The sequence below is a fragment of the Hippocampus comes genome, unplaced genomic scaffold (assembly GCF_001891065.2).
Source record: "Hippocampus comes isolate QL1 unplaced genomic scaffold, H_comes_QL1_v1.1 scaffold214, whole genome shotgun sequence".
Classification (NCBI taxonomy): Eukaryota; Metazoa; Chordata; class Actinopteri; order Syngnathiformes; family Syngnathidae; genus Hippocampus; species Hippocampus comes.
In genome coordinates this window covers 850214-877782 of record NW_017804875.1, presented here as the reverse complement: position 1 = coordinate 877782, position 27569 = coordinate 850214, and the positions used below count along the sequence as shown (strand labels likewise).

The 27569-nt window shown below is 43.6% G+C and overlaps 1 protein-coding gene across 11 annotated transcripts in view; it reads left to right on the top strand.

The window, feature by feature from the left end:
• LOC109522148 (mitogen-activated protein kinase kinase kinase kinase 4-like) overlaps nucleotides 1–26463 on the top strand; it is a 31603-nt gene extending 5140 nt beyond the window's left edge. The window contains exons 3-32 of one of the 11 annotated variants that reach the window (XM_019880460.1): nucleotides 6490–6546; nucleotides 9149–9274; nucleotides 9616–9726; nucleotides 9812–9902; nucleotides 10370–10500; nucleotides 10578–10632; nucleotides 11311–11389; nucleotides 11461–11636; nucleotides 11968–12040; nucleotides 12513–12723; nucleotides 12915–13076; nucleotides 13159–13245; nucleotides 14542–14745; nucleotides 15468–15611; nucleotides 16182–16400; nucleotides 17072–17181; nucleotides 17338–17519; nucleotides 17617–17705; nucleotides 18616–18797; nucleotides 19003–19120; nucleotides 19904–20215; nucleotides 21165–21276; nucleotides 21501–21668; nucleotides 21789–21932; nucleotides 23302–23436; nucleotides 23514–23614; nucleotides 24222–24371; nucleotides 24452–24611; nucleotides 25104–25243; nucleotides 25396–26463. In XM_019880460.1, coding sequence (XP_019736019.1) covers nucleotides 6490–6546; nucleotides 9149–9274; nucleotides 9616–9726; nucleotides 9812–9902; nucleotides 10370–10500; nucleotides 10578–10632; nucleotides 11311–11389; nucleotides 11461–11636; nucleotides 11968–12040; nucleotides 12513–12723; nucleotides 12915–13076; nucleotides 13159–13245; nucleotides 14542–14745; nucleotides 15468–15611; nucleotides 16182–16400; nucleotides 17072–17181; nucleotides 17338–17519; nucleotides 17617–17705; nucleotides 18616–18797; nucleotides 19003–19120; nucleotides 19904–20215; nucleotides 21165–21276; nucleotides 21501–21668; nucleotides 21789–21932; nucleotides 23302–23436; nucleotides 23514–23614; nucleotides 24222–24371; nucleotides 24452–24611; nucleotides 25104–25243; nucleotides 25396–25479 — 4113 coding nt within the window. In that variant the 3' untranslated portion in view covers nucleotides 25480–26463. The remainder of the gene's footprint in view (nucleotides 1–6489; nucleotides 6547–9148; nucleotides 9275–9615; nucleotides 9727–9811; nucleotides 9903–10369; nucleotides 10501–10577; nucleotides 10633–11310; nucleotides 11390–11460; nucleotides 11637–11967; nucleotides 12041–12512; nucleotides 12724–12914; nucleotides 13077–13158; nucleotides 13246–14541; nucleotides 14746–15467; nucleotides 15612–16181; nucleotides 16401–17071; nucleotides 17182–17337; nucleotides 17520–17616; nucleotides 17706–18615; nucleotides 18798–19002; nucleotides 19121–19903; nucleotides 20216–21164; nucleotides 21277–21500; nucleotides 21669–21788; nucleotides 21933–23301; nucleotides 23437–23513; nucleotides 23615–24221; nucleotides 24372–24451; nucleotides 24612–25103; nucleotides 25244–25395) is intronic. The other 10 variants (XM_019880475.1, XM_019880467.1, XM_019880505.1 and 7 more) reach the window with 10 other exon arrangements.
• Nucleotides 26464–27569: the final 1106 nt, after the last annotated feature.

Below are 27569 nucleotides of genomic sequence, written 5' to 3'. Positions count from 1 at the left end.
TAAAGAATCCCCACCGACTTGCATGCTCATGTTTGCTTTCATGCTTTCATAATTTAGCCTCGTAGCCAGCCCATCCCCTCCCCTCGCTGTAGGTTAAATCCTGTCTATTTTTAGCATGCGGCGGCACAGCGGAATTGTGGGTCAGTATGTTGTGGGAGGGGCGGGGCCGCCTTCAAATGCACACGCCTTCATTGCCTCCGAGGCCGGAAGAAAATGACTGACACAATGTTGCGAGCTAATTAAATGTGCCACACCCTTCCTCCTTGCCATCACTTGACCCTGTATTTACCCCCCCCCCCCAACCCCCTTATTACCCCTGCGGGCGTTTTTGAAGGAATGCGATGAAAGTGCTCGCGTGTAAGGTTCCGGGAGGTCTGCCTCTGGCCCCGCCCGCCATGCTGAGTGAATACATAGGATGCATTTAGCCTCAATGTAAACCATGGACGTGGACCGCTGACTTCCTGTGCGTGTGCGTTTTGTGTGTGTTGGCATCTGTCTCCCAGCTGCTTTCCCATCCAAAATCTTTCATAGAGGATCGACTCCAACAAAATGTTTAGCGAAAGACAAAGACGGTCTTGAATATCATCATTGATGTTTTGGAGTGGCCAATGAACCCGAAGTATGTTTTTGTCAGCATCAAAGAAAACTAGTCCCGAATAAAATTAGCATATATTTGGGGGGGAAAATGTCAAATACTGTGAGCCTTCAATAAACTTTATGTTCATTTTTAAATCACAAAATTATTGAAGACCTTGCATATGTTCCTAAAGATAATGAAGCTACTTTAATAAATTTAAGGGATGCATTTTTGTACATATTAAAGGGGGTTTTCAGTGAATTTAATGTGCATAAAGAGACGATTAAGCTACTTCAGTGCAGCACAAGACTCAAAAGGAGAAAAATCCTGTTTCTGGAGTCAATGATGTCATCACTGCCGTTGTCATGACATTAGCCATGTCCATTTCTAGTCTTTTTTTTGGGTAATTCAAAGCCAAAAGTCCACCCGTGTGAAACAAAGCGTTACCGTAGCAACACCACCGACCACAAAGTTGCCGTCGTTGATATTTACAGCCGACATTCAAGTGCAGAGAGACAAACACCTTGGCCGACCGGGCCCTTTGAACCATGACGTAAGTGTTTTGAATTGAGTTTCATTGAAGACTCAATTTTCTTTGATGTTGACAAAGCCATGACGCTAGCTTCACTTAGACTCAATTGTCTTTGTGTATGTAACGTCAGGGTTATTGGAGAGAGAATTGTCTTTGATGTTAACAACAAACTTCAGTCAAGATTGTAATGTCTTTGATGTTTACAAAATCACAAAAGGCAAATTTAAGTCTAAAAGTCTGTTTACAAAACTGCGATGCTAGCTCACTAAAATTCTGTTTGAGTGAGCGTCTAAATGAGGTTAATTGAAGATGATAAATTGCCTTTGAAGTTTACAAAGGTAAGTTCAAACCTGAATTGTCTGTTTAGAAAACAAACGGCATTAGCTTTGTTGATGACTATGAATCGTCTTTGATGTTTGCGTGAACTGTTTGCATAAGATATGTTAATTGATGTTTGCAGAAACACCTACCTTAGGTCAATTGAAGACAAAAGTTCATGAATGAATCCCTATTGTCAGACATGAATTTCAATGAATTGTCTTTGATAGTTCTAAAAAAGAAAAGCCCCCACCAGCCTATACATTTATTTGATGTCAACAGACATCGCAAATGTTTCATCCAAAAAGTTATATGGCTCCTTATTCCAGGCAGAGTCTTACTTGTAAAAATACAGCTGCCAAAAGTAGGCCAGCAGCCTCCCTGACACGACGCAGACGCGCTTGACCACGCGGACGCATCGACACGCTCCACTGCTCACACGTGCCGTCCAAACCAGACATGATGACATGGCCGACTGCACGGGCACACATGCTGATAATGCTGAGTGAAATCCGTTAGCATTAGCGCCCTATAGAAAAACATGAGATTTAATTGAGAGCTATCAACCTGTGTTTCTGTAAACATCCAAGACAGTTTAATCTTCAATGAATTTTCAATGAATGTTAGCATCGTTAATGGACTTGGTCATGTATTTTGGCATGAGGAACATCATTAGATCGGTTGTGCCATAATTTCTGCTCAGTAGGTTGGAGTGGCAACTTGGGCAACACCTCGTGCATTTCATTCACAGATGCTAATTGAGTTTGCCGGCTAGACTTGCTCGGCACCTCCCCTTTCTAATTGAGATTGGCACTGTTGAATTTAAGCAGCTTCTGCCGTCCGCGGATTAGTCGCATGTTGCTCGCTTCTTTCTGCTACGTCGGGGGGTGTTTTCTTAGACTGGGGAGGGGGCAAATCCCCAAAACTACACTTAAAGATATTAACCTACACAAGCCCCCATGTGGAGGAGAGCAGTGGCAATATCCAGCTGTCAATTGGCCTGGGGGCTGAATTTACAAAAAAATTCTTCAGACCCTGAAAATTTCCAAAATGGTCCTAAAATGGCCAAGCACAGCGCCGGGGCTTGCTATGTCCTTTTTGGCGTGGCTTTCTGAGACTCCAAGGATTGAATTTTCCTCAAATTCTATGTGCCGCAGGAAATTACCAACAAGACCCTAAAATGACCAAATTGGCAAACTTCCTGCACCTTTTCTTATTGAGAATTTTTTGGGGGGTCTACTCATGATAGAAATGGCTACCAAATTTCATGTTGCTAAGACAAAGTCACTTTGGGGCCTGAATTTTCCAAAGGATCGACCACAAGAAATTACCAACATGACCCTAAAATGTGGGTTTACTGTCCCTTTTGTCAGGCAGAGAGATCCTTCTGACATGTCCACCAAATTACACGTTGCTGAGTTAAACAGGCTTTGGGAGTTGAATTTTCATGACTGCTAACCCCGAGAAGTAGCGATAGCATCTCCATTCACTTCCCTCTTTGTATTGCATTTAATTAGCTCGCTGCTATTAGCCTCTATACCGACATGCATCCTCATCCCGGGCCTCAGATTGTGACCAGCTAACAGGATTTAATAGCATTCTATCCCTGATTCGTATCTCCTCAACCTCCTAGTCAGTCGCCATCAACGCTAATGAGCCTCAGCCAGGGAATAACACGCTTCCGGTGGAGAGAAGAACTCAAAGGCTAAAATTAGCCCGCTAAGTCGCTACGTTATGGAAAGTTGCACCCGCGCCCAGAATGTCGCCGCCGTACTACGATGGGATCCCATGACACTCGTCACCCACCCCGCGCACTAAATCTTCTCTTGCATTACCTCAGCCAAAGAAGAGCTTGTTTATTTCTTCGTAGGGAGCTTTTGTGGAGAGCTTTAATTCTTTCTCTTATTGTTATTATGCCTAATAGATTGCTTTTTGAAATTCGGGCTTTCATTTATCATTCTGCCAACTAAATCACTTTTATATTCCTGTTAAATTAATTCCACCAGATGATATAAATTCTTAATATTCCTACTAAACCACTTTTGGAAGGGAAAGGCTTCATTTTTACTTTTATTATTCCACCAACTAAATCGAATTATCATCGGGGCTCTTGAATTTTTATTGTATGTCACTAAATTGCCTTCTAGGGCGGCCTTCATTTTTACTCTTATTCTCCACCCATCCATTTTCAACGCCGCTTATCCTGAACAGGGTTGCTGGGGGGTGCTGGAGCCTATCACAGCTGACTTAGGGCGGAAGGCCTGACATATAGAAACAAACAACCATTCAAACTTACATCCACAATGTCACTGAGCGGGGTCCCATCCCACGCTGCTCGCACACAAGTCAGGCGAGTATACCTCCGCACCATCAGCAACTCACTACGCTTATTATGTTCCGACTAAATCAACGATTGTGGTTGCGGCTTGTATTTTTATTATCTCAGCTAAACCCTCCCTTGGGGCGGTTTAAAGGAATATTTTTATTTCGACAATTGATTGGCCGAAATTCCCTGTTTTATTGTTCTTTTACTTTTTGTTTTACGCTTTGTTTTTGCTTATTTGTATTTGCAAGTGTGTGTGTGTGTTTGGCGTGTGTATGTGTGCGTTTTTTACTTGGCCACTTGCACCTGGCCTCTTGTCCATGATTCAAAGCCCAGAGGGGGCGCAATAAAGAAGGCCTTGTCCCACTGAAATCGCACACAGTCGCACACTCTCAGATGCCTGTGTGTGTGTGTGTGTGTGTGTATTAGTGTGTGTGCATGCATGTATGTGTGTGTTTTATAAAATGACACCACTGCCCCGGCATTTCCTTTCGAGGGGGGGACTGGGGGGGGGGTTGGCATCCAGCCCCCTACTTCATCCTATCTGCCTTTAAATCTAGGACACACACTCTTGTTCATACACACTAACAAATGGTCACCTTCATTTCGGCCCATAAACATGTCATTTAGCGATAGCATCGCATCACGAAGCATATCATGCACTTTCAACAACATCATCAACGAAATAGTGCCACTGCTGCAGTTTAACAAAAAAATCAGCCAGGTCCACTTTTATTGACTTGTTTTCTTGCCACTTCCTGGTTTAATGACTACTCGTCCTGTATGGGATATGATATAAAACCATCCCACTCGCTTTTATCTAGTTGTCCTTGTGACGTGTTTAGCAATAGCTGAGCAATGAGCAGCATGTCATGCACTGTCTTGACACATGAAGAAACACAGTCAATTCTATTTGAAACAAACACAGTCAGTGTTTAGCCGTTAAGAGTGTTGAGAAAGTGGCGGTTAGGAAGTGAAGTTTAGAAGGGGTTGTGGTTGGATGAGCCTGTGCGAAGTTAGTGAAGCAATGTGAGTAAATCAATTCATGGACAGCTGCCCATGTGACCCTTTCAAGCCACCACGCTGCTGACTGAGCGCTTTTTGTTCTCCGCCTGGCGACAACGTTTACACACAAAAGGCTCAGTCTATCCTTTTATTTTTTTTTTTTGACTGGAATTAACTTCCAAGTTTGCTCTTGTTTTCGCCCTTGTTTGTTGTGTAGTTTTGTACTGATCGGTTTCTCAGCCACGGTATCATTTTAGTCGTTCTCATTTGAAACACAGAGCAGGATTGAATGTCTTTTTTATGTTTCCCATACATGTTAGCATATCAACTGTTGGCATTCTAGCATCTGTCCAACATTCTGTCCTAGCGTCCATCCTCATGTCAGTGCTTGTGTCTGTCCGAGTGTCCATCCTTGCATCAGTTTTAGCTTCAGCTTTAGCGACTGCTGTCGAAGGGTCCAGAGTGAAATCCATCCTAACATCTGTCCGACGATCCGTCCTTCCATTTGTTCAAAGCCCGTCCATGCATCCGTCCTCACATCCGTTATAAAATCTATCCTAGCATTCAACCGTCCACTCATCCAAGTGTCTGTCCCAGCATCCGTTCTTTCCTCTGTCCAAGCGTCAGTCCTAACGTCCATTTTAGCATTATTCTCACGACCCGCCGGGCAATGCCCGGGAAACAGTCCCCCCTATTGTCGGCTTTTGCTGAATATTTAGTATCCGTCCACTGTCCAAACGTCCTTGATTCCACAGAACAGAGACAAGGGCTGATGTCATGCCTCAAGAGTCTTGAGTGTTTTATAATTGTTACAGCCTGTGAAGTCACCACGTGGCGACGCGCCACTCGTTCCCACATGAGCGAACGTTCATTTCAAACAACCCAAACAAGTAACGTTTTTCTTTTTTCTATGGCAGGAGTTAGGATTGTCGTCACTGTGTTTATTTTGGCTATACCTTTAGCCCGAATTGGCCATAGAGTGCGTGCGTGCGTGTGTTGGGGGGTGGCATTGTAAAGTGATGACTTAGCAGGGCTTGCTACACCGACTTATTTTGACCCGTTTGTTATTTCTGCTCTGTTTGTCGTTGCATTTATAGGGCTGGCAAAGCTTAAACGCTTCTTCAGCCTGCTTCTCTTTGGCGTTTTTCTGCGCTATGCTAACTATGCTCTTGTCAAACCACTCGTTGCGCATCTGCTTTGCTGTCTTGTGATTCCCGACAAGAAACAATCTCCCTCGTCTTGTGATCTCAATGTAATGATCCTTCCTGATCTGCCCTCGCACTAGTTGCACTCAGGTTGCCCATCTTTCTAGATATAAGGATACCTACTGTAAGCGTCTAAACAATTCACATTGCTAAAATTGTATTTGCTGCGACCTTGCGACTTTAGGGTAGGATTTTAAAATCTGCATCCAGGGTCCTGTCTTGCTGTATGTGAGCGGACCAACTGTTAGCATGTTAGCATTGTAGCAATTCTCATTGGAAATAGTACTCCACTACAAAGTGTGTCATACAATCCTTACTGCTGTGTCTTTATGCTCTCAGAATTTTGGTTGCCATTTTGCTCCATAGCATACCAGCTGTTAGCGTTTTAACACTTGATTCATTCATACAATCGCTGTAATATGCAAAAACAAACCGAAAGCCAAAATGTTTGTTGTGTGATGTTAAGCTTGATTGTTCTGTTTGTTTGTTTTTTTTGCTCTGAACACTTTTTTGTGATTGTCGTCTGCAGGGTCGACATGTCAAGACGGGACAGTTGGCGGCCATTAAGGTCATGGACGTCACAGAGGTGAGTTGGACAGTCTTTGTCGATTTAGCAGCTTTAAAATGATCGACCAGCATTTCAGTTGTATTTTAACCAAACACAAGTTATCTTAATTCAACTTATAGAGCACTTTGAAACAACATCCAAAGTGCTGTCATGAAGCAAAAAATAATTCATACAACAGCAAACAATAAAACAATAAATTAATAACAGAGACCGTAGAAAGGACAAAAACAGTAACACTAAAAAGCAAGTCTCAGGCTGAGTCAAAAGCCAAAGAATAAAAAATGAGTTTTAAGACGAGTTTTGAAGATGGGCAGCGAGGGGGCTTGCCGAACGTCAGCTGGGAGGTCGTTCCAAAGAGAAGGACGGTGATGTTATGCTCAAATGTTGAACGTTGGAAATGGGAACAAATGAAAGGCGCCCGGTGGAACACACGGTTCTGTTTGTCTTTTGAAGTTGACTGAGTTTCTTTTTGCTCTGTGTGTTTTGAGCACATCGGCATGCGCTCTGACCCACATTCCACTTCCTCTTCTATAACGGGACGGGAAGACTCACACACACAGAATGAGACACACTTCTGGTTGTATGCAGTTTCCAGCTGTGGCGCGTTTTGTTTTAGTTGTCACAAGGACTAAAAAACAACATCAAGAAAGTAGCGCTTATCTTGTCAACTTTCTTACTTTCTTGGAAAAGTTGACGCAAAGCGTAGCAGAATCATAGGAGACGTTCCCGTCAACTCTTTGTTTGCTTCACAAGGTCCCAAAAAATTACATTTTGTGCAATGGATGCCCCCCTTCCCCACCCAAAAAATAAATAAATAAATAAAAAATTGAAAGGTACACCCAGGTTTCTACCAATGGGACACTTTTGATACCGTCACCACGGCAGGTATCAGAATCTGACTGTATGATAACCATAAACAAAAATATAGTGATTCCACAGTTTCACCGGTTTGCAATTATGTCTCTAAATTTATTTTTATATTAGGCATGCTAGTTCACTGCTTCGGTAGAGAGTCTACTCTTATTTATTGAACCATTTGTAGACACACTAACTTTCTGACAGTAGCTGGTTTCACATATTTATTTCAATAAATCCACAAATCAGGATGCATAATCTATGGCATTATTTGTATTTTTTTTCCCATATGTACACTTGATCACTACCAAACGTGACATTCAGGTATCATTTCAATCCACTTGGAGTTGCCATCCACATATGCGACATTATAGTAACTATGACTGGGAATGCGTACATGGCTTTAAAAAGTGCATCTGTCCGGTTGAGTGACATGGATGTTCACGTACAAGAACATACTATTGGTATAGCATTAGCCACCGCGGTGTACAGTGAGTGACGGTGGCAGTTAAGGCTACCAGCAGGTGTGCTAAGAATGTGCTATTGATTACTGTATTTTGTTACAGCTTTTTGACTAAAGCGATTGAAAGAGCACCAGCAGCTGTTTCCATCTTCCGCTTATCTATACCACCTGTTATGGATTACATTTCATTCTAACTAGCAGTGGCAGGCAGAGATGTGCAGTGGAATAACTGTACTGTATAATAATTTAAAAAAAATCTATGGTGCATTAAATCCGTGATAAGTGAACCGCGACATCGTGAGGGACAACTGTAATTGTTTGAGTCGGACTCAAATTATGGCTCACGACACAAGGCAGTAAAATTGACCAAGCTAGGGCTCGAAAAACGAGTATGCTGGGGGATTTGTAAGGTCCACAAAAAAAACATACCTGACCGCTGGGCTGTTGCAAAGCAGAGTGCTCAAGTCAAAGGGAACCAAACGGGGACCACAATGGCATGAGTGAGTTTGTGTGCGTGTGCTGCGTGCATGCGCGCATGTGTGAGTCACCACATGGACTCAATGACATCATCATGGCTTGACTTGAATGTGTCTGGTGTCCTTGGATGTTCGCCTGTTATTTAACGAGCCAAATCACGTGCTGTCTTGACACCGCAAAAGTGGAGGCTGACTGAGGTTAAAACATCCCCCCCGCCCCCCAAATAAATAAATACAACCTCGAATGTCGAGCGTCAAGGACTCCTAGGATGCGAATGAATGGCTTAGCCAGAATGGGGAACGCTGTGGCTTTTACCCACACACCAAAACATGCACTTTATTCGTTCACATGACAACAGACGGGATAGAAATAGACCCCCCCACCCCAAAAAAAAAAAAAAATTAAATGACAGAGTACAGACTACATGCCAGGTCACTAGTTGGCAACGTCGATGAGCTCTGCTGATGAATGAGTCTGCACAGATTAGAAAATAAACATTGAGGGTTTTTTTTGGGGGGGGGGTAATATATATATATTTAAATGAATAGTTCATGTTTTTGTCTATTTATTTGGCTTTTTTTGTCCTTTGCTAATTTGTTTTGTCTTTTTACGCTGTATTTTCTTTTGCTCTGAGTTCAGATTAAATGTACGTTTTATATTTTAATTTGGCATCTATCTTTTAGCTTTTAAGTAACATGAACAAGAACACCTAATTAAATGAATGAAAGGGATAAAACAGTGAGCCCTTTTTGGCTTTTGCCACCTGTCTGTATATTTGCAGTGTGACTCAGTAAAGTTTGAAGCCAGCATTTTCCATAAACACAGGATGAAGAGGAAGAGATCAAACTGGAGATCAACATGCTGAAGAAGTACTCGCACCACCGTAACATCGCCACCTACTATGGTGCCTTCATCAAGAAAAGTCCGCCGGGACACGATGACCAGCTATGGGTACATTTCTAATGATAAGAAGAATAATATCAACAAATACATATATATTTTCATTTTTATTTATAGACTCTGACTACGTTGTTTTCCAAGTTCCTGGAGCGGTGTCACTCTCACATTGAAATGTAGTCTCATGTTTTGTTGCCTTTCTCCAGCTGTCGTAGTGACGACCTCGTTTACGAGGCTCCCAGTGAACTGTCAATGCACGTGTTATTCTTTGAGCACCCTCGCGCAACTGGTCGTGGCATGTCAGAGCCGAGAGATTCCGCCAAATTGGCCCAGGCTTTGGCGCCGTCCCCTGGCATTCATGGTGTCCTCCATCTCACGAGTCTTGCCTCTTCCAGTTGGTGATGGAGTTCTGCGGGGCCGGGTCCATCACTGACCTAGTGAAGAACACCAAAGGCAATACGCTGAAGGAGGACTGGATCGCTTACATTTCCAGAGAGATTCTCAGGGTCAGGAAACCTCTCCTGTCCTTTTCATAACTTCATTTTGGCTCACGTTTGACTCCTTTTTAATTATTTTTTTGTCCTTTTCCAGGGCTTAGCTCACCTTCACGCCCATCACGTCATCCATCGCGACATCAAGGGGCAAAACGTGCTGCTGACGGAGAACGCCGAAGTCAAGCTGGGTATGAAAAAGTTAGAAAGTGGCCTCCTTTTCTAACCAGCTAGTATTCTAACAACACCTTATGAGCGAGCGTTAATGTGCCTACTGAGATAGGTTGCATGCTAGCATACAACGATCTAGCAACGTGAGTCGATAAAATATTAAACCCTGTGTTTGGGGTATTAGAGTATTTGTAATCTGAATCAAAACAACTCCAACATGGCAACAGTTGCTATGCTAACATACCATGTTAGCAACCTGGTTAGAGAGAAAGCTAATCCTGATCAAGTTTAGGTTTTCACATCTTGCTCTGTGGTCGACTATTATTTCGAAGGAGAGTCCATCAAATGCTAACTTGCTACCATTTTGAACAGTTGGCAACCTGAGTGCAGGACAAAGATTTTAGATCATACGCTTTTCCTTTAGTCGCATATTTGCTTCTTCTAATGAAAATTGATCAAATGATAACATGCTCACCCACCTCCTCAGTGGACTTTGGCGTTAGCGCTCAACTAGACCGAACCGTTGGACGCCGGAACACCTTCATCGGGACGCCATATTGGATGGCTCCGGAAGTCATCGCCTGCGACGAAAACCCGGATGCCACTTACGACTACCGGGTACATACCCCAGTTGAACGCTGACTGCTGTAATTTTGCTAGAATTTTCCATGAATGTTTTTTCCCCTTTCCTCCAGAGCGACTTGTGGTCTTGCGGGATTACAGCCATCGAGATGGCTGAAGGAGCTCCGCGTAAGTCATAAAATGCCCTTGGCCCCTTTCACACTCTAACCCTGCAAACTGGCACATCCTAAGTGCAACAGTGGAGGTCTTTGGTGTCCACAGTGCACATTCACGCAGACATTATGACTTTGCAGAGTCAGGTTGGTGGTCCAGTTCCCTCACCTCGTTCTTCTTGGGGGCTGGTCAGGGTGTCTTGAGAAGGACCCAGAGCTGGTAGTGTCTCCTTGACAGGATCCCCCACATGATGAGCCTGCTGAGCCGGCTCCCATTGTGGGTGTGCGGTGCTAAAAAAAGATGGCTTAGATAGTGTAAAAGGGGCTATTTTAGAAATATTTCCTGCATTGCACCTTTTATGTCTCAAACTCTCCATGACAAGCCATTGAAATCACAGGTCGACTTATACCCAATTCCATGCCAGTATTTTATACACTGGAAAATCTGCAACTTTATCGGTCTATTTACACCCCATTCCATCCTTGATGGGACAGCGTGAAAGGGGATATAATGGTAATATTTCCTGCAGTCCCCTTCTTACACTATGTTGGAAACCGGCAAATTCGCAGGTGGACTTTAATGACCCCATCCTGAATCAGGACTCAAGGACAGTGAGACTTGGAAAAAAATTGCGCGAATAGGGCTACTAGAGTTAGAAATGTAGTCAGTCAATTTTGTCTTGTTTTCCCACAGCGTTGTGCGACATGCATCCCATGAGGGCACTCTTCCTCATCCCCAGAAACCCTCCTCCAAGACTCAAGTCCAAAAAATGGTGCGCTTTTTTTCAAGTTTTTGAACTGGATTTCTTAAGTGTGAAATGTGACCGAGGGATGCTGCTCATAGGTCCAAGAAGTTCTTCAGTTTCATCGAGGGATGCCTGGTGAAGAACTACACGCAACGGCCGCCCACCGAGCAGCTGCTCAAACACCCTTTCATCAGGGACCAGCCCAACGAGCGGCAGGTTCGCATCCAACTTAAGGACCACATCGACCGCACCAAGAAGAAGCGAGGCGAAAAGGGTGAGGAGACGCGTCACACCATCGACACACCAAGACTCAATACTTTGTCTAAGATGCACCTCAAAGACATATTCATCAACGCTTTGTCAAAGTCATACCTTGAGATATGCTTCTAAGACTTATTTTGAAAAATAGTCAATGACGCACCACCAAAGAAACACTTTCCAACATATCAACTCATCAAAAGTATGCCATCAGAAGCAAAGATGTGCATCAAAGACATATTTTGAAAGATGCGTTTTGAAGGACACATTGGCAAAGACCCATTGCATAATGATCAAATGTCAAAGACACATTGTGTTAACGTGCTTACCCTACATGTTCTCCACAGACGAGACTGAATACGAATATAGCGGCAGTGAGGAAGAGGAGGAAGAAGCATCAGAGCAAGAAGGAGAACCGAGGTAAAAACACACACACGTTTGCCGTTTTGTTTTGAATAGGCTATTTTAGGCTACCACAAACTCCTAGTAGACCTTATGTCAGAATGCCCCCAAATCTAAACATGAACATGAGATGGACAATGTAAAATTGCAAAACATTTGAATTTTTAGTTGCCGCACGTGGGCAAAGAGTCATGGCCAAGTTTGATGACTCGTCAAAACACGAAACTCAAATAAGGCAGCTCATGAATGTTTTCAATATTCAGCCCCTAAAGCTAGTTTCACCAAACCACATGAACTTTAGTAGACATGTCTATCATTTGCAAACACACAACAACATGGTGATTATTAGCATCGTTTTGGCCATTTCCAGGGTTCCCTCAGAGTTGAACTTGTCCTGTAGATTTTGTCCAATTTGGTGACACATGACGACAAAGTTTGTGATTCGGTGGTAAATTCAAAATGTTCTCTCATCATTGTGGTGGCTTGGCAGCTCCATCGTCAACGTGCCGGGAGAGTCGACGCTTCGTCGGGACTTTATCCGTCTGCAGCAGGAGAACAAGGAGCGCTCGGAGGCGCTGCGCCGCCAGCAGCTTCTGCAAGAGCAGCAGCTCCGAGAGCAGGAGGAGTACAAGCGCCAGCTGCTGGCCGAGCGGCAGAAGCGCATCGAGCAGCAGAAGGAGCAGCGGCGGCGTTTGGAGGAGGTCAGCAACACGACACTTTGTTTGTTCGCCATGTCATTTTCTCTGACTTTTGCAATCAGCTAATACAGTTTTGTCATTTATGTTTGTGTTCAGGTCAAATTCACGTCATATAATTGTGTTTCTGCTGAGTTATTTTCATGTTTTTGCTGAGTCATTTTTTTGATGTTTTTTTTCTTTGTTTTTTCTCGCAGCAACAACGGCGAGAGCGCGAGTTGCGTCGTCAGCAGGAGCGTGAGCAGCGGCGGCGCGAGCAGGACGACAAACGGCGGGCTGACGAGTTGGAACGCCGCCGCAAAGAGGAAGACGAGCGCCGGCGGGCCGAGGAGGAAAAGCGGCGGGCCGACAGGGAGCAGGTACGCAGACTGATGCAAAGTGGCTGAGGCCGCCCTTCGAGCCACGCCATACTAATGCCAGCGCCTCCTGTTGGGTGGTCAGGAGTACATCAGACGACAGCTGGAGGAGGAGCAGAGGCACCTTGAGATCCTGCAGCAGCAGCTCCTACACGAACAGGCGATGCTGCTGGTGAGTCGCACATTTTATGCTCGCTTTGTGAACCTCCTAATCCATGCGCGGCCACTCGATTACTTTTTTTGAACAGTGCGTCTCCACTGAACGACTTTTAAAACCATGTATGTGCACTTAATGTGTTTTTACGCATGTCCACTTTTTTAGAACACATATAGCCACTTTATGGCCACTTTGCAAAATTATCTTTGACCTTTTTTCAACATGGTCCACTTTATGACCACTCATTCATATGTCCACTTTGTGTAACCGCTTTTTAAACCGTGTGCATATCCTCTTGGAGCTTTAAAAAACATTTGTTTTCATTACTTTTTGACTGTTGCTACGGCCTCTTCTACATGACTTTTAAAACCACGCTTTTTAAACATGTAGAGAATGTCAATTTTTATCATGACTTTTTAAACCATGCCTTTTTTATAGCATAGTCTCACTCGAACATAAACAAAAAAAATCCACAGCATAAAGTCTGTGGAACGTTTTTGTCTCATATTACAGTAAGAAAAAAAACATGTTGATTTCTGCAATACAATACATCTTTATTTATATAGCACTTTCACAACACATGTAGCTGTAACAAAGCACTTTACAGAACATTGAACATACAGTAATACATTTTTTAATTTTAGAGCCACTTTGCCAGAGAAATACTCACTTTGTCCACTCAAGACTACATTTTACATTTTAGAATTGCTTGTTAGGATGACGTTTTACACATTTTTGCTCACTTTATGCCCACTTTTTTAACATGAGAGCGTCAGTGTAACATCGGAAAAAAACATGCCTACGTACGACGACTTATTTCCTCCCGGGTCTGCTTGGATATTTTTGGAGACGTCACGGGAGTCGTTACCAGTGGAGGTCGGCGAGGGCATTCCCAGGCTCAGTCGAGAGGCCCTCGGCGATGATGTCACCAGGAAGTCAGTCATCCCGCAGGAAAGGAAATCAGGCTTTCCCATGTTTTCATTCCAGATGTTGCCAAGGTTATAAGTCGTCGTAGAATGAGTGACTAAAGAGGAGGCTGGTGATGATGTGATGATGTAGTCATCATGTGATGCAGTGTTTAGAGGACATACAAATGATGGAAGGAAGTAGAAGTTAGTTTCCCATAATGCAGCTTTTGTCTTTTGACATTAGCCCCATGCTCTTGTACAGGTTTCCAATGTGCGGTCATGAGCATGCTGCATATTCTACAAGTACATTTAAACATAACCCGTATCAGAGGAAGGCACACTGTAAGCGGCAAGAAGTGGAGTAATGTTCCGGAACGTTCTTTGGCTTGATGTTGCCACTCAGGAGTACAAATGGCGAGAGCTGGAGGAGCAGCGGCAAGCTCAAAAGCTCCAGAAGCAACTTCAGCAGCAGCAGGCCTACCTACTGTCCCTCCAACACCAGCAGAACCTGCACCCTAGTAGTCCCAAACATGCCCCCAAAAACCCGGAACACAACACAGAAGCAGAAAAGATAACAACGGTGACTGAGTCTGAGCCGGTCACAGAGGTGAAACCGCTTGAAAAGTGACGTCTGGCTGAAGCTTTTTTTTTTTTGCTTGAGGTGTGCTGCTGCTGGTGTGGGAGCTAACACTATTAACAAAGCTAATCGATTAATCAATCATCTCATCTTGTGATTGATTTTTCTAGTGTTCCAGAAAGTAGTAGAAAGTCTTACACGTATTTACAGTGCAACGACCAAAGTGAAACATACCACTCCACCATAGTACACATGTATGTCCACTCCAACTTTTTAACATAATAATGTCACATTATTCAAAAAACGTGCACTTTTCTATAACATTCCAGAAATGTCAGTTTTTTATGCCGTTTTTAATATAGTTTCACTAGTAAAAAAAAAAGATAATAATTGCCCACTTTCTGACAACTTTTATGACGTCTGTGTCCACGTCACAAAAAATGAATCACAACAGAGTTGATTTACATACGATGAATGAGCTGATCAAGAGTTGCTGTTGCTTTAAAGTTTGGGAGTTCTTGTTGAACTTTGAAGGTTCCTCCGTTCTACTGAATGTTTTCTGGGATTTACCTACTTTTTGAGTTGGTACCTAACGGTGTGGTGAGCAAAAATAGATGTATTTCTACTCTTGGGATACGGCTGGACTAACAAACGATTCAAATTTTTCCATTGTGAGACAAATAAGGTTTTCTTATCTTATCTTAAAACCCCTTCCAGTTGATGCTGATGCTTGCTGTTTGTGTCTTCTTCAGGCGGACGAGCGCTACCGGAAGAACATCCAAGGTTCTCCTCAGTCGGCACAGACCAAACCGCCACAACCCCCCGTGCCACCGCGGTCCGAGTCCTCTTACCCCAACGGGAATGCCGAGGCCATGCATCGACCTGTGGAGGCGCAGGTAAAAAAGAAAAAAAAAGACACCACCGAATTCCTGTTTCTTGCTAATTTCAGTAGGGAACATGAATTTTCGTGGGCTACAACCCATGCTTGAAAAAGCAAGTCCACCATTTGGATTTGAAGCGGACATTTTAGGGTCATTGGTAATTTGTCAGTGTCCATAAATGTGTTTTTTTTTTTTTTTTTTTTTTTAATTCAACCCCTGAATGGGTTTTTACTTTACTCAAAATTTTGTGGTTCATGTTTATCATGAGTATATAGGCTCACAAAAAAAGACTCAAGAGGACATGCTTAAAAAGACACACACAGACCAATTTTGCTTCAAAGCCGAGTTTCTTTTATTCGGCTTTTCATCACTTTAAACTGTCATCCTAACCTTCTTCTTCCAGCTTCCTATCCTTCTTCGCGGTCTTCGAGATGCTTCGGGATAATATAAACTGACTCCTTCTAACTTGTCGTTTGCTGCTTTTCTGAGCTGACATGTTCTTTTCCCCAACAAGGTCAAAGGACAACTTTTCTGGAAGCTTCTGCATGCTCACCCTTCCCCTCCAAATGTTTTGTTTATGCCAAGGTGCGGGCCCTAAAAAGCGGCGGCAACCCGCCCCCGCCGCCCGCCACCGCCGTGTGTCGTTCACACTCCTTCAGCGAACCTCACCAGCACTCTCCATCTTCATCATCCTCACCTTCATCATTATCATCGTCACACAACGCACGCACTGAAGCACAAGCCCACCCTCAGACTAGACCCCATCAAGCGGTAACCCCCACTTCTGCAGAAGTACCACCCAGGGTAAGCACGGGACCGACTGTAGATGCAATTTCAGCCCGAGTAACATTTCATAGTGGAAAAAGTAGTCATGGCTAATATTTTCATTCCACGCACGGACTCATATATGAATCGACGAACAATGCCGCATATTCGCTGTCGTGCGAAGTGATGTTACCTTGCCATTCCCTAAACTCGCCTAACTTGAATACATTGATTTCTCCGTGGCACTGTCAATCAATGGATGATAACCGACAATTACATTTTGGCACACCCAAAAAAATAATCATTCAAAAATTGAAAACATTGTCATTCAATAAATTCAATAGCATTTGTACAGTCAATAAACATTGTGGAATCATCTTTACCAATCATATAAAAGTCATAAAAGTTACAATCTATTACGTTTCATCAAGGTGCAAGCTTTTCTGCCTAAAAAAAGAAACAACCCCCCCCAGCACATCATAATAACTCCTTGACTTGTCCTGATTGGCAGCAGCTGCACTAAACTGGCCTGAATTCTCTCGTGCATGGCTGTTTTTGCGTTGTGCTTTAATGTTCAAAATGTGTACTACAAACTATGCGGACAACAAACGACAGCGAGCCACTTTGGCGAAGGCCAATGTGATATCATGTTGCTTCCTCGTGTCTGTGTGTGTGTGTATCAACTGGTGGATGCTTTCATCACAAAAAAGGTCCCCGTCAGGACGACGTCTCGCTCGCCGGTGTTGCCGAGGCGAGACTCGCCTCATCGCCACGGCAACATGCCGCATGCTGGCCCCGTTATCAACCGCAACGCTGGCAGGTATCTACCGGGTCTTTATGAAAACTCACACAGTGGAAATTAAATAAACAGCAGGAGTAGAAATAATCCACAGAGTCCCCCCGCCCAAAATTGACACCATACGAGGGCAAATGCGCACCGAAAGACTGACTGTGCGTTGTGTCCTGGCCTGTACAGTGCGGCCGAGCCTCGGCTGCTGTGGGAGCGAGTGGAGAAGATGCTTCCCAGGTCTGCTGGAAGCGGTAGTGGCAGCAGCGGAGGCTCCAGTGGAGGCTCCAGCGGAGGCTCCAGTTCCTCCAGCAGTTCGTCCAGCAACTCCAGCTCGCAGGCTGGCTCTGGAGAAAGGTTCAGGGCCCGCTGTGAGTGCTAAAAACACGTGTGCTCATGCCACCAAACAAACCAAAAAGTCAACGCTGAGTTTTTTTCTTTCCGCCGCGACTCGTTCCTCCATGCCAGCCTCCTTGAAATCCGAGGGCTCGCCCCTCCAGAGGCAGGAAAACGCCGGGAAAAAACCAGAGGAGAGGCCGAGGCCGGGCAGACCAGCGGTGAGCGAGGGGTTAGCCGGCTAGCCAACCTAGAGCTAGAGCACGTAGATTTGGCACTCTTTTCTTCCCCACTAATGAAGACAAAAGTCTTTGAACTGTCCTGTGATTGACTTGTGTCTTCTCTAACTTTTTTTACCATGTGCCAACTACTTTTCAGCGTTACAACTTATAAACTTCTAGTTCAAAGTCTTGCTCAAAAACGACATACGGCAGAAATTGCTAGAAAGTGACACTTGGTAATTTCACCATATATCATCTTGGAGCAGTTTTTCGGGTGTAGATTTTTAGGGATGTGTCAAATTCTTGCCATTAAAAAAAATATATATATCAAATTCAAGCCGTTTTTACTATTGTTCTGTTCAAAGTTCACAGTTTGCTGGAAATTGCCAATGATAAATGGTTTCACCATTATTTGACCATTTGTGGCGATTTTCTTAATCTTTTCCACTAGTAGATTTTATACTGCGCCAGACTTTTACTTTGACAATGTGTCAACATCTAGTGAGTTTCTTCACAATTTTTCCTGTTTCTAGTGAATATTTTTTTTTCTTTACTCGTCTCAGCTTGAAGTGATTTTTTTCCATCTGTCAATTTCTAGCCAATTTAACCGTGTGTCACAGAAATTTCCCTCTCCCACCTGTCAACTTAAGGTGATTGTCTTTCAGCTGTCAGCGTCTTGCTTTGTTTGTTACCTGGTCTCAACTTTTTAAACCCTGTGTCAACTTTTAACATTCTTCTCAGTCCTGCGAATAACTCACTAACTTTACCTCCCACAGCTTCATCTCCTGCTATCTTATTGGCTGACCTGCCTTGGCGAAACCACCCTTCCCGTCTCACAGCTTCCTGTTTCCGGCTAATAGAGCGTGAATTTTAAACCCGTGTTTTGTGTTGTCTTGTGGTTTTGATCTAGCAGGACCTGACTGCGCTCGCCAAGGAACTCCGCGCCGTGGATGACGTCCGTCCCCCCAACAAGGTGACGGATTACTCATCATCCAGCGATGATTCGGATACCACAGACGAGGACGACGACGAGGAGGTAGACCAGGAGGCCGGCGAGGAATCCACCTCGGGCCCGGAGGACTCCAGAGCTGTGTACGTGCGCCACATATTTTATACCAGCACTGACAGGGTCCAGTTTACTGCTGCAGTACTCATACAAAATGCATCACACAAAATGAAGTCTTCGCATCATTGACTGATGAATGACATTGTTGGAAACAAAAATTCTATCTTCGGTTCAATTTTGCCTGATTTATGACAGAATGTTTCCAACTGTTTATTGTCTCCTTTATTGCAGGTCGTCGCGGCTGAGTAACGGCGAGACGGAGTCTGTGAAGACGATGATCGTCCATGATGAAGGCGAAAACGACGTGGGCTCCACGCCCTGCAAAGACAGCACCCTGGTAGTCCGACAGGTACCCATGCCCAAAACCATTCAGCACTTGCATGTTTGCATCATCTCTGTTTTTTTTTTCTTTCTTTTAATTGTAAACATTTGTTTGTTGGTGTCCCGTGCATGCTGTGTTTATTGTCTTTTGTCTTGCTGTTTGTTAAACCTTGTGTGGTGCGAATGCAACAAGCTCACACTCACAAATGCAATTTTTATGAACATACGTCTTTGTTCTCACAGAGTTACACGGTAATTCTGAACAAAATTACTGTTTTATTCTATTACTATTCATTTACATGTCATTAAGTTTGTGGCTCAATTGGTAGAGCGGCTCATCTTGTGACCAAAGGGTCGGCTGTTCCATTCCTGACTCCTGCTGTCTAATGTCCAAGTCCTTGGGCAAGACCTTGAACCCTAAATCACCTCCCGGTCGGCATTATAAATGAGAAACTGTTCTCAGTTGCCTCATTGCCACATTAAATAAGAGAAATGATTACAAAGTTTAAAAAAAAAAACATTAGTTTTACAGTTAAGACTTGTGTTTAGTAAATTTGCGCCATCTTGTAAAATTCTGACCTTATTCTCCCTGCGTTAGATCTTGATTCTTGTAAAGTGCCAACTTCACGTGTGACTAACAATTAAGAATAATATGTTTTGTATGTTTTTTTTTTTTAACATTACCAATTAACATGGCATTTTGTCCCGCCTGTAGGGTAGCTACCATAGCTTAGCTAACACCTTCCCTCCCCCCGAGCTGCTGCGTAACGCGTGTAGCAGCAAAGTGGTGTACCCCTCTTTCTACTTCCAGAGCGAGCACAAAAAGAGGCCCGCCGGCTCGGCATCCAGCCCGGGCCTCACCCAACACACCCCCAGCCCCCTTCATCACCACCACCAACATCAACACCCTCATCCCCACCACCACCACCATCATCAGCAGCAGCAGGCCGAGCGGAACGGCTTTGCCGGCCGCATCCATCTCCTGCCGGACCTGATCCAGCAGAGCCATCATTCCTCCCCTTCCTCCTCCCCGTCCTCCCCATCCTCCTCTTCCTCGTCCAGCCTGGCCAGTCCCATCGCGTCCCCCCAAAGCCCACTGGACAAGCTGGCCCTCCTCATCGAGGTACGGAAGTGGCTCGCTTAAGCTGACTGTGGCGGAAGCCCTCGGATAAGATAGTGTCTCTGTTGTAAACTAGGCAACCTGCAATCGCATTTAGTCACACTAACCGGATTGTCATGAAAAAGCCATCACGCGTCAGGGAAAATTGTACAGTTTTTGCCGATTCCCCCGTCATGATGGGTCTTGTAAAATGACTCCATTCTTCTCAAAATGGTGCGCTTTTATTCTCGTAAAACAGCGTCACTTTATGCTTACTACTACTTGTTACTACATTAAATAAAATAAAAATTCCAGTTCATTTCTTGCAAAAAGTAACACTTTCTCCTTTTAACATGTATGACTTTATTTTTGTTAAATGTTACTACTGTGTTGTCATGATGTTTTGGTTCCTGTAAAACTGTTAAAAAATATATATATTTTTAATATTCGCTTTTTCTCGCTAAAATTCAGACGTTTTTTTCTTGTAGAAATAATATCCTGTAATTAGTTGTCTGTTTTCTCATTGTATTGCTGCAACTTTTTTTAATCTACAATTTTGCTCTTTTATTCCATTAAAATTAGCCATTCAATATATATTCCTATGACATAGCTGTACTTAATAAACTGACTCTTGTACAGTAACCCCTCATAGCAATCAATATGAGGGATTGGGGGGGCAGATTTCTGGTGAGTTTCAATCAACATTTAATTGATGTCCAAATATTGTCAAAAGTCTACGGAAGGAACAGGACGGGTAATATCTGTCCACCATTTTGTCTAAATCCACCATTTTGTTTGTACCTCCCGGAATGAACCATTGTGTTGTGTATGCATGTATTGTCACCCTGATCATTTCCCTATTTTTATTTTATTTTTAAAAAATTGCTTTAATGGTTTCATGGTCAAATGATGATTCTATGATTTATTTATTTATTTATTTGATTTTGTGGTTATGCGCGTGTGCCCCTTGCAGAGTCAATCGAGCAACAACATGCAGAAACACAAGTCATCTTCGTCATTCACGCCGTTCATCGACCCGCGTCTGCTGCAAGTGTCGCCCTCCGCCGGCGGCGCCCTCAACGTCGGTGTGTTTGCAGACATCCTTCTTTCTACTTTATTGTCGTTCAAATTTAGATACAAACCTCTTCGAAACATTTTTGTTTCAGAATTAAGACCTTTGTTTTTTTCTTATTATTCTCCTGAGCATCAGAACTTGATTCTGACTGATTGTCATCTTTTAAAAGTGATATTCAAAGTGGTTTCTATGGCATTTCCTTTTTTATTTTTATTTTTATTTTTATTTTTTTAGGCTATAGCAACGAAGCTCGTCTGGCAGAAGCGCTGAGGGCAGACCCGTCGCGCAAAGGTTCCGTGGTCAACGTGAATCCGGTCAACACGCGCCCGCAGAGTGACACGCCAGAGATCCGAAAGTACAAGAAGAGGTTCAACTCGGAGATCTTGTGCGCGGCGCTCTGGGGTGAGAAGGACTGTGCTGTGATGACTCAGAACTCTCGGGTGTCTTACTCCACAGAGAAAAAGAAAAAAATACATTGATATATTTTTTCGGTGGTGTTACTGTTATTTTGTGAAATTCCAGGGGTGAACTTGTTGGTGGGCACCGAGAGCGGGCTGATGCTTTTGGATCGCAGCGGTCAGGGCAAAGTTTACCCGCTCATCAACCGAAGACGTTTCCAGCAAATGGACGTGCTGGAGGGACTCAACGTCCTCGTCACCATATCAGGTACGCAGAGGCACACGTGGACAATGAAATTTATTTCCAAAAAAAAAAAAAAGAATCATCATTGGGTTTGTGCTACTGTGGCTGCCATACTTTCGTGAGATGACAATTTTTTTACCCGCTACTTTTATTTATTTATTTTAAATTCTCACAATGTTTGGTGGTTCCCGTCAATGGCCTCGTTACTCGCTGTTATCCGTTGTTATCCAGTTGCCGCCAACCGAGTACAGATAGTGTGACAACACACAGGGTATCAGTCAAAGGATGTTGTGTAAATATCATCCGGTGGCGATGGCGTCACAATGTGTAGCGTATTTTTCCTCCATGGGAGGAACAAAAATGTTTTGTGGTAAAAAAAGGACACACGTCCAGGAAGCTTACATCAGTGTCCGCAGCGTGTCGCACGCCACATGTTGTTGTTGTTGTTGCTGTAATGCATGTGTGGGAACGTCAAAGCCACATTTTGTCTTCCAGAGCTGCACTTGACATGTTGTTGTTGTTGTGACAAAATTGAGGTGACATTATTTTTCCTTGATTGTCATTTGCGGTCATGTATTAGATCGTAGGAGTGATGATGAAAAGTTACCACTTTTATTTTTAGCATTTTGTAAGGTTGCAACGTGTTTCTGGTGAAATTTCAATGTTGCTACCTGGTGTTTGACTTCTCTTAAAACTGTTTTCCCCCTCTTAAAATGAGCATTTTTCCTGTCACTATGTTGCGATATTTTTTTTCTCATTTTACTGAAAACTGCCAGCTTGTTTCTCATTTGCTTTTTTTATTAGTTTTCCATGCAAATTCTCGTTTCTATCTTTTTGAATGTTGTACAGTTACAATTTTTTCCTCGTAAATTTAAAACTTTTGCTTAAAAATTCATCACATATTTCTCATAAAATTATCCATTTCCTCCCTGGAAAAAATTCAATTAGAATTGAGTTCTTTCTCCTAAAATGAATACTTGCCCCTGCCCAAGCTTTTGAATTATTTGTTTATTGAAGTTCATTTTTAAGTTACTTCAAATTATTTCTCCCCCCAAAAATTGACCTACTTCTCACAAAGTACAAATATTTTGAATGATTTTCCTCACAAATTTTAAGACATTTTTCTAGTGCAATAAACTTTTGTTACAAATTATGATTCTTTTCTTGTTTCTCTTTAACTGCCAACTTTGTCCTCATCGTAAAATTGGATTGAAGTGGCCTTTTAAAAATTGGTTTGACTTCCTCAAACCTGCATCTACCCTGTAAATTTCCAATCTTTGGCTGATGCAGGAGGCAAAGGGCCTCATCCGCTCCCAATCAGAAATGTCACTGCCGAGTGCCTTTGTTTCGTCGTGACAAAAACACATCTGTCTTTTTGCGGGTGGATGTTCAGGTAAGAAGAACAAGCTGCGCGTTTACTACTTGTCATGGCTGCGGAACAAGATTTTGCACAACGACCCCGAGGTGGAGAAGAAACAAGGCTGGACCACCGTGGGCGACCTGGAAGGTTGCGTCCACTACAAAGTCGGTCAGTCCCACCCGCCGCACCAAAGTCTCGTGCCCACACCTTTTCTCCAGTTATTAACTTGGAATTCTGACCCGCAGTCAAGTACGAGAGGATCAAGTTCTTGGTTCTGGCCTTGAAGAACTCTGTGGAGGTCTACGCTTGGGCGCCCAAACCATACCACAAGTTCATGGCCTTCAAGGTGAGGAGTCGAGGCGGAACTGCTAAAATTTGAGATCATCAGACAAAGCTGCGGGTGCTATTGTTGGAAAGTCTGTGGATTGAATCTCCTCTTTTTTTCTTGATTAAAAAAACTTTCTCCACTTTCTCCACGATAACCCGCTACGTTTTTTTTTCCCCCATTCTTTGAACCCTGCGGCTTATAATGCATGCATCGTTTATTTATTTTTACTGATGAGCTTGAAGCCACCCATAGATTGACCCGTGGTCCTTGCTTTGGCGCTACTTAATTGTTTTAGAACGTATTTGTCATATTTTTATTTTAGGTTTGGGAAATTGCAATTTATTATTTCTTGTAAAATGATCACTTTTTCTTGAAATATTTAGGCTTTATTTTTCTATGTATTTTTTGTAAAAAGACTCAAGTTGTAAAATTAGGACTTTTTCCTCATAAAATTCTTATATGATTATAAAATAATTTGCAACTTGTTTTTTGTAAAATGTTTTTTTGTTTTTTTTTTAAATCACGTAACTTCAGATGAACAGTAACTAGCCGCGGAGGACCAGAATCCCTTTTTTTGCAGTTGTGCTCGGCAGTGTTCAATCTCTTCTTCTTTTTGGGACTCCAGTCTTTCGGCGAGCTGGTCCACAAGCCTCTGCTGGTGGACTTGACGGTGGAGGAGGGCCAGAGGTTGAAGGTGATCTACGGCTCCTGCTCGGGCTTCCACGCCGTGGATGTGGACTCCGGGGCGGTCTACGACATTTACCTACCGACCCACGTAAGAGAAGGGCAAAAAAACCCAACGGCTTTTCTCCTTGATGAACGAGGGAGTTGATGTGGACGCTTTGCTATGCGCAGATCCAAACGCACATTCAGTCTCACGCCATCATCATCCTGCCCAACACGGACGGCATCGAGCTGCTCGTTTGCTACGAGGACGAGGGCGTCTACGTCAACACCTACGGACGCATCACCAAGGACGTGGTGCTGCAATGGGGGGAGATGCCCACCTCTGTCGGTGAGACTGCTAATGCCAAAAACGCCGGCCACCTACTCACCAAGAACTCCAATTAATGTCCAAATTCAATTTAGTTTTTTTTTTTTTTTTGTAATTTGTTTTTCTCTTCCCATGAAAATCCCAGCAACAAACCTGTACAATTTCTGACTTTATTTTCTTAAAAAAAAAAAAAAAGACCATTTATCGTAAGATTATTTTTCTTGTCAAGTTGTGAATTTTTTCCTGATGATGTCAATTGTTTCTCGTAAATAATTTTTTCTCCTAAAGTTAACGGTTTTATTTTTGTCAAGTGAGGTCTTTATTCTCATGAAATTTCATTTGGGTTCTCAACTTTTGAGTCGTCATCTTTGAAAAAGATCACTCCGATTATTATTACTAGTTTTAATAAAACCCTTCCAGCAGTTCACAAACCTTGACGTTTCCATTGATGCATACCTTAATTTTAGTGTCTGAATGTGTCAGTTGAATTTTTTTTATTTTTATTTTTTGCAGCCTACATCCGCTCCAACCAGATCATGGGCTGGGGCGAGAAGGCCATCGAGATCCGCTCGGTAGAGACGGGCCACCTGGACGGCGTCTTCATGCACAAGAGGGCCCAGAGACTCAAGTTCCTCTGTGAGAGGAACGACAAGGTGAGCCAGGCTTAAGTTCTTAAATCTCCCACCAGGCCAGTAGTCACCCAGTGCCATTCACCCCAAGAAGATACCCAGTCACACAACCCCAAAGCTGGAGCAGTCCAAAAAAAGTAACATGCGTTCCTAAGTATGTGTGTATTTTCCCTCAGGTGTTCTTCGCCTCGGTGCGGTCCGGAGGGTCCAGTCAGGTCTACTTCATGACGCTGGGCCGAAGCAACCTGCTCAGCTGGTAGACGTCTTCCTCTTCTTCCTCCTCCACTTCCACTTCCTTTTGTTCCACCGCCTGGCCTTCGCTAACACTGGATCTCAGAAGCCGACCACTTCTACAATCGCAACCCCATCGGGCCCCAACCGGACCCACGAACAAGGACTCCACGTACCCTTCCATGACAGGAGGAAGGGGTCAAATGTGAATTCCCGGAGAAAGAAACCCCCCCCAAAATTTCCTGGTGCTCGTCATATTCGTCCTCGTGGTTTTTTTCCCCAGACTTTGAACATCTTCGAACCATCGGAAAAGTTTTAACGAGTCCGTAAATGTGCGTCAGTGTTCTTTTGTGACTGGGATGACGGATGATGATGATGATGATGAAGATGAAGAAGATGAAGCCACTCCTGATGATGAAGTACCTCATCAAGGTAACCCGCAAAGTATGCGGGGACTCATTTTGGGCAGGAAGTGAGGGTAAAAAAGGACAAAGTGTATTCTTTTTTCTTATTCCTCCCACATGAGCGTGAATATTTGTGTTTTACCTTATTTTATTTGTTTTTATGAATAATATTAATATGATTATTTTGCAATGCACATTCAGCCCTGACCCCACTGTCTTGCTTGTTTCCACCCACAGAGGGCAACATGCTGTCGGCACAGAATGTGTGCATACCAAAAAAAGAAGTCAATAAAGTTGTGTATGTACAAAAAATATATAATATTAATAATATCTGTGAATAGAAAAAAATGATTTATTGATGAGAAAGTGGGTGTGTTTGTGAAGCATGAGATAATGATGATGATATCCTAGTGCTCTGAATTTTTGCAGTTGGCGCCAGAATACAAACAAAACTGAGAAGGGGGAAAAAAATCCCTGGATGCCTGTTAGAATGCCAACTGTGGAAACCTTTGGAAGATGCCATTTTTCGGGCAACAGTTACCATGGCAATGATAAAGTCATGCCAAACAGCCCAAGCTGGATCACAATGAATTTGGGGAGACAGGAAAAAAAAGAACCCTCAATGGCCTCCTGTTACCATGTGTCAGAGATTTTCTCGGACAAAGTTAAAGAAATGACTCGGCACACAGGAAAATTGTCTTCAATATCGGCGGGAGGGGGATCTCTGAGAGCGAACGACGGTAGTTGCTCCGATGATCACACTCTCGAGCTCCCTTCCCGCCAATTCCGACTTTTATTGTAACATACAAGGAAAACACTGCCCCCGACATTTGCATACCGCACCCCCGGTCCGGCCCCTCGGTGGTGATTGGTTACCTGTTTTTTAAACTTGAACCACCAGTACGTTGGCGCCTTTTCTGTCTGGTCTACATCGAATTAACATGTTGCAGACTTTGCGGACGACAAATGTCGCCTGGGCGCGACGGGTGTTCTCAACTCGTCTTTTGTTGTTCAACCGCTGTTCCCAAATTATTCATTCCCCTTTTGTGACCGAGTTTCGCCCACTCCCCTGTGATTGCCCACCTGCATTGACGTGCTAATTGTGGACTTCAACAGCCCTCCGGCCAGGTGGCCGGCGCCTATGTGCACAGGCATTTGGAGGTGCTGGATACGCACCCAAACGTTTAGATGTGCCCAAATTAAATGAAACTTTAAACATGATACAATTTTGCTCATAGATTTCTCTAACACCATGGCAACTGTGGAAGACTTCAGAAGACAAAATGGTGACTTAACCCACACATGGATGTCGTGTTGTTTACCTTAACAACCATGACAAGGATGTCATGGCAACATTCCAAATGTTTCAGAAACTGTAGCCGGGTCACAATCACACAAAGTCCTCAGTGGAATCCTGTGACCACGGCAAACTGTCGAAGACTGACAACAATGGTTCACCCCACACACACACACATACAACTGAACACAATTTTATGTATGACACGACAGTTACCATAGCAACAATGACATGGATGTCATAGAGGCAGACAGTCCTCCCTGGACCTGGTTTACCATAGCAACTGTGGAAGACAAACATCCCTGGACAAATGGGTGCCATTTTGTGTTTGGGACAGTTACCCTCGTGGGTGTCATGGCAACGGTCCAGATGCTGAAGAAGCTGGAGCCAGGTCACAAAGGCAGGAAGCCCTCCCTGG